The 5,691-nt window shown below is 30.8% G+C and overlaps 1 protein-coding gene across 1 annotated transcript in view; it reads left to right on the forward strand.

Annotated features, from left to right (window-relative positions):
- Ret (protein kinase receptor Ret oncogene) overlaps positions 1 to 5,691 on the forward strand; it is a 25,129-nt gene extending 19,438 nt beyond the window's left edge. Inside the window, exons 14-18 of the mRNA XM_011502292.1 lie at positions 402 to 606; positions 1,260 to 1,389; positions 1,996 to 2,197; positions 3,153 to 3,328; positions 5,226 to 5,691. Of these exons, the coding sequence (XP_011500594.1) occupies positions 402 to 606; positions 1,260 to 1,389; positions 1,996 to 2,197; positions 3,153 to 3,328; positions 5,226 to 5,656 (1,144 nt within the window). The 3' untranslated portion in view covers positions 5,657 to 5,691. The remainder of the gene's footprint in view (positions 1 to 401; positions 607 to 1,259; positions 1,390 to 1,995; positions 2,198 to 3,152; positions 3,329 to 5,225) is intronic.

Raw genomic sequence — 5,691 nt, forward strand, 5'->3', positions numbered from 1 at the left:
GGGGCGGGGGAGGGGGAGGGGGGGGTAGAGGCCGGTCGGAGAGGCGGAGGGAAGTAATACACGAGATACACTGTCACAGCGAATACTAAATCTAACTGTCCTTGGTATGCTAACAGTGGCAAATCATACTCGAGTTATACAGAATCTAAAGAATCTAATTTCGCTACATTATTATTTCAATTATTATATCTTATTCAAAATTCGTTTTTTTTTTTTTTTTTTTTTTTCCAATAAACATAGAGTAGGGATGAGATATAGATGCTAAAAATATCTACAAGAAATATTTTTCATGTAATCCTGGTTATTTGTATAATGACAATAAACCAGAGGAATCCCTTTCTCAATTTTTATCGATAACGTATCGTCAACATAAATCACACAAGCACATTGGCTTTGTTTAGAAATTACTTACGAAGGAGCCGACATTTAGAATCTGAAGGTAGAGTGCCATGCTCGACGTTACTTTTATCTTCATCACCAAGCAATATAAAACCTTTGGATCAACAATGTATCGATCCCATCGTAAATTATACAATTACACCGAGAGATATTCTTTCTTTCGCTTGGCAAATTAGCAAAGGAATGGCCTACCTAGCGGATATTAAGGTAATATTCTTGAAGAAGAACAAAGAAGAGTTAATTTGATAATGGCTTTATTCAAATCAATGCTTACCACTGTTTGTCTAAATTTCTTAAATTATCTGGCCAGCTTAGCTAGTGCCGAAAAAAATTAAATTGTCACGATCAGAGAAATTGTTGAGAAGATTTTCAAATGGTTTAATTGATTTGAATAATATTTGCATGCAAAACAATGATTCGCATAAAATTCGGATTTTAAAGCTTTTAATTATATTAAATAGAATGAAAACTTATAATTATATTAAAGAAAAAAAATAAAATAAAAATAAAGATGGAAATATTACAAACGATAAGAGATTATACGTTTCAGCATAACTTTTACAATGTAATGTAAAGATTTTTTTTTTTTTAATATTCCAATGAAATTCAAGAAAAGAATTTTGCTTCAATTGAATAAGTTGATAAATTTATATAATAAGATCATGCGATATTTTTTTCTTGTATTAAATATTAATAATTTAATGATGAAATGGTAATTTTTGCGCCTATTCATACCCTATGAAGCGATATACAACAGAAATTATTATTATTATTATTATTATTATTATTATTATTATTATTATTATTATTATTATTATGTCGTTCAATATATGTAAATTCCAATATGACGTTATTAATAGTTGGTACATCGAGATTTGGCAGCGAGGAATGTACTGCTCGCAGCTGGAAAAGTCTGTAAAATATCAGATTTTGGCTTAACGCGCGACGTGTACGAAGATGATGCTTATTTAAAGCGCAGCAAAGGACGAGGTATTGCCCATTAATAATTTTGCATTTACATATATTTAACTACGTCAAATTATTTATTGTGCATTCAAAATTTCATGGAATCGTTAATTGTTATTTTAACCATTTTGATGTTATTCTTGATTAACATAGTTAATAATTTACAATTATATGATCAATTTAGAGTAATAGTAAATAATGGATTTTGGAATATATTCAATAACTTTTATGTTATCGTGACATTGGTAATTCGGCTTCCTTGCTAATAAATGTTAGCATTATTTTTGCAATGGGTCTTCCAATACGATTAGTTTAAAAAAAAGTTTAAAAAAAAAAAAAAATGTATTTAACAAAGAGAATGGAATAGTGAAATGTAGATTTTCAATGGATTATAACGTCAAGGGTGTAATTAGTTATTAGAAAACTAAGTAAATTTCTCAGAATATTATTAAGTCGGTTAGAATAAAGTTTAAACGTAAAGAGGTTAAAATAAAAGAGAAACGACCCATTAAGAGGTAAAATTATCGACTAAGTATCAAAATGTTTTATAATATGATTTTACAAGCTGAGCGATAGTAGAAAACTGGGTAGAACTTCCTTTTAAAAAAATTACGACAATTTAATGCGCAGTGCCGGTTAAATGGATGGCACCTGAGTCATTGGCCGATCACGTGTACACGAGCAAATCCGACGTCTGGAGCTTCGGTGTACTCCTCTGGGAGCTGGTGACTCTTGGCGCTTCGCCTTATCCTGGCGTTGACGTTCACAACCTTTACAATCTTCTAAAAGCGGGATATCGTATGGAGAAGCCGGCTAATTGCTCGTACCAGCTGTAAGTTGGATTGCACAACCCGTTGGAAGGTTTTTATTTAAACATTTTATGCTCGATTACGCACAATCTACGCATTATTTATGTAAATGCGTGTTACTTTTGATTTGCCGCTTTGTACTCCACTCATTTTCCTTTAACGCTCGGCATTGTTTTCTTTTATTTATTCTTCTAAAGGCGAGATTAAGACAACGTATTTGGATGAAGTTTTAACGTGGTTTTGTATTTCATAATATCTGAAATTAAAAAAAGATAAACAATTTTATACATACTGCTATTGTGCATTGTGAACGTCGGATGTGAGACGCTGTGCTATTAACTTTTAAATTTAAAGTAATTCTCTCGGGATATTTTAATGGAGTAGTAAAGTTTAACAAAATAAACACTTCATAGTTCTATAATATAATAATTATAGTAAGAAGAAAATTCATTATCAATTGATAATTAATAAATCATTAATAATTTAAAGACATTTTGTCGTATATCATCCATAATAATAATGTAAGATAATAAATTGAATTTCACAGTACGCTTTGTTACCTCGCTATATTATTTGTAAGAAAAAAAAAAATGACGTTTGATCAAAATTGTTTATAAATTTATGAAAATATCCTGTGTCTAAATATTTTATTGAAAAAAAAAAACAAAAGAAAAAAAATTGGACATTGAGTATTCGTTTTCGTTCTTTTTAGTTATTTTATCACGTGTAGCTATATATTTCGTTATAACAAATGATTTTCCAATCAATGTCACGTCAAAACTCTAGGAATTACATTACAAATAAAAATGTCTCGATTTCATATTATACTTTTATGTTCGTTTAGTATCATTTCGTTGAATTATTATGAAAGCATAACCGAGCATATTCCGCGTCTTATTAAATTTAAAGAAATATTTATACGAGATACTTTTTTCTTTTTTCTTTTTCTTTTTGTTATTTTGTTTATGTTGTTGTCAGGTATAAGCTCATGGTCTCGTGTTGGCACGAGGAGGCTGGAATGAGGCCATCATTTAAGGAGCTTATTTGTCATTGGGAACGAATGCTCGAGGATGCCGTCGAGTATCTCGACCTGAACCCACGAACCGTACATAATCAAGCCTACTTCACGTCACTGCATGCTTTGGACAGTCCCAGTAAGTAAACTGGATCAAATATCAGTTATTATTATCATTAGCGATTGAACAATATGTCCTTTAGCTGTATTAAAAACATTCCGATGCTCAATACTTAGTTATTCGTATGCGGATGAAAATAAATGGAAAACAAAAGACAAAACGAAAACGGTACGGTAAATGTAAATTTAAAAATTCTACTCTTATATAGTTAAGTAAATTTGTCCTTAGAGTCGAGCAGAAATTCAACGACTAATGATAAAATAATATAAAAAATAGATTTTTTTGGTTTTTATAATGAAAAATAATACTTATCATTAATAAGATTGTTAATGAGTTTTCTTCGAATTAATTACCGAACAAATGCACCTTTTCTGCATTTTTGTATTTATTTTTTCTCTCTTTATCGAGAATTTATTTGATAAATATAGCAGATAAAATATCAAAACTAATTAATCAGTTTGAAATAATTAAGATCGATAAAGCCACTTACATTAAGAGCAATTATAACATATTAATGAATTAATATTATAAGCTACGTTTCTAAACTAATTATATGATTTTCCACAGTTGTTAATTGATATAATTCAAATTTTTAATTTGTAAATAAAATTTCTAATATTTAATTAAAAAAAAAAAAAAAAAAAAAAAATGCATAGGAGCAACTACTATAAGAAGTATAAGGAAAATATATTCAAAATATTTTCAAATACATATTTGAAACGTAAGACCGAATGTTTTGTTTTCAATTATTTGATTATTATACGATGTAAATATATATTTTATAAAAGTCTGATTAATACCGTTGTGAATAAATAAATAAATAAAAAAACTATAACTTCTGTACTTTAAGAGCAACAGATTTAACTTAATTTTGGTAGGAATCATTTAAAAAATTAATCGTTTGATTCAATAAATAATTAATTATATTTAATCTAAATTTTCTCATAATGTCAACATTTTTATTATATATATAAATCTTCGTGTGTTAATTATATAATAAAATTGCATAATTTTAGAGAGCTTAAAAGAATTAAAGATACATCTTGAATAAATCGTTTTGTCTTCATATCATATTATATTTTAAATAGAATCTAGTAAGCTTTTATGTTTGTTTCGTAACATCGCAACAGTTAATCCCTTGCATGTTTATTTTTATTTAACATGACAAGGTCTTCAAAATACGTAACTTGGAGCGTTTTGCATTATTTGCAATTATAATCAATGAGAGACTCGAGCTTATTGGAGTTTACACTAAAGTTAACAATCGGAATAAAAATAAAATACTAATTTTTTACTCCGACACATTGTACAGATTGCTGATAATGATTTTGTATTTTGCACGATTTGCGATGTTAAAATATTTACGTAACCATTAATTTTTATCGGCGTTCGAGATGCTCATAAATTAATCAAATAATACAAATAATTACGTAATACGCGTTAAACTTGAAAGAATATTTAATGAAAATGTTGCTCTAATTACAATGATGTCGTAGACTTTTATTTATCTATAGTACATTAAGACGTGATAGTTGATTTTAAGTTTTCATAAGATTTAATAACTGAACCATACGTTTCTTTTATTCATTAATTAATTATTTATTTATTTAAAAAGAAATTTAAATCACGCGCATAAAAGTTAAATAATTCTTATAAAATTGAATGCTTTCCGTAACGTATAATAAACAAAAACAGAAATTATTATTGAGATTTAATGAAAAATTGAAAGTAAAATTAAAACTAAAAAAGTTTTACTATTTTAGTATAAGTTTAATGCCAATTGTCATATTGCACCGATGAAAGCGTCGCGTCACTTACCAGTACTACATCCATAAACTATATCTAGCCTGTCTCCTCCAACGCACTAAACGCTTAAGAAATTCTATTTTTTGCTTCTTCTTCGATCACGTTGAAGCCTCGAGCGTTGACTCGCCGAAGAACGTCATAAGCTATGCCCTGGTGAACTCCCAGCAGCGGACGGACGCCGTCAATTACCTGAGCAGGCCGTCCTTCGAACTCATGAGCAAGTCCGACAAGGTGGACAAGCTCGAGGCGCTCTGGCACGAGCCGAGCACCTACCCGGAGGGCCTCGCCAAGGCGCGTACGATCTACGTCAACGAGCAGCAGGTGACCGGGCACTACGAGAGCCCGATTAAGTTACGCAACGCGAGCGTCACCAGCAGCAGCGAGAACGAGCTCGAGCCGTCTATGAGCTCCGCCCGGCCCCAGTCCTACATCGACATGCAGGCTGGGATCGTTTACAAGAACGCGGAGAAGGAGCCCGAGGACCTGCTCCTCTCCTTCGGCAGCTCCGCCGACGAACCCGTCATTGGCTTCGATCTCTGAATTACGCGAGGCGGCGACGATCACAGATTATTCAC

Source organism: Ceratosolen solmsi, unplaced genomic scaffold (genome assembly GCF_000503995.2).
Source record: "Ceratosolen solmsi marchali unplaced genomic scaffold, CerSol_1.0 scaffold31, whole genome shotgun sequence".
Classification (NCBI taxonomy): Eukaryota; Metazoa; Arthropoda; class Insecta; order Hymenoptera; family Agaonidae; genus Ceratosolen; species Ceratosolen solmsi.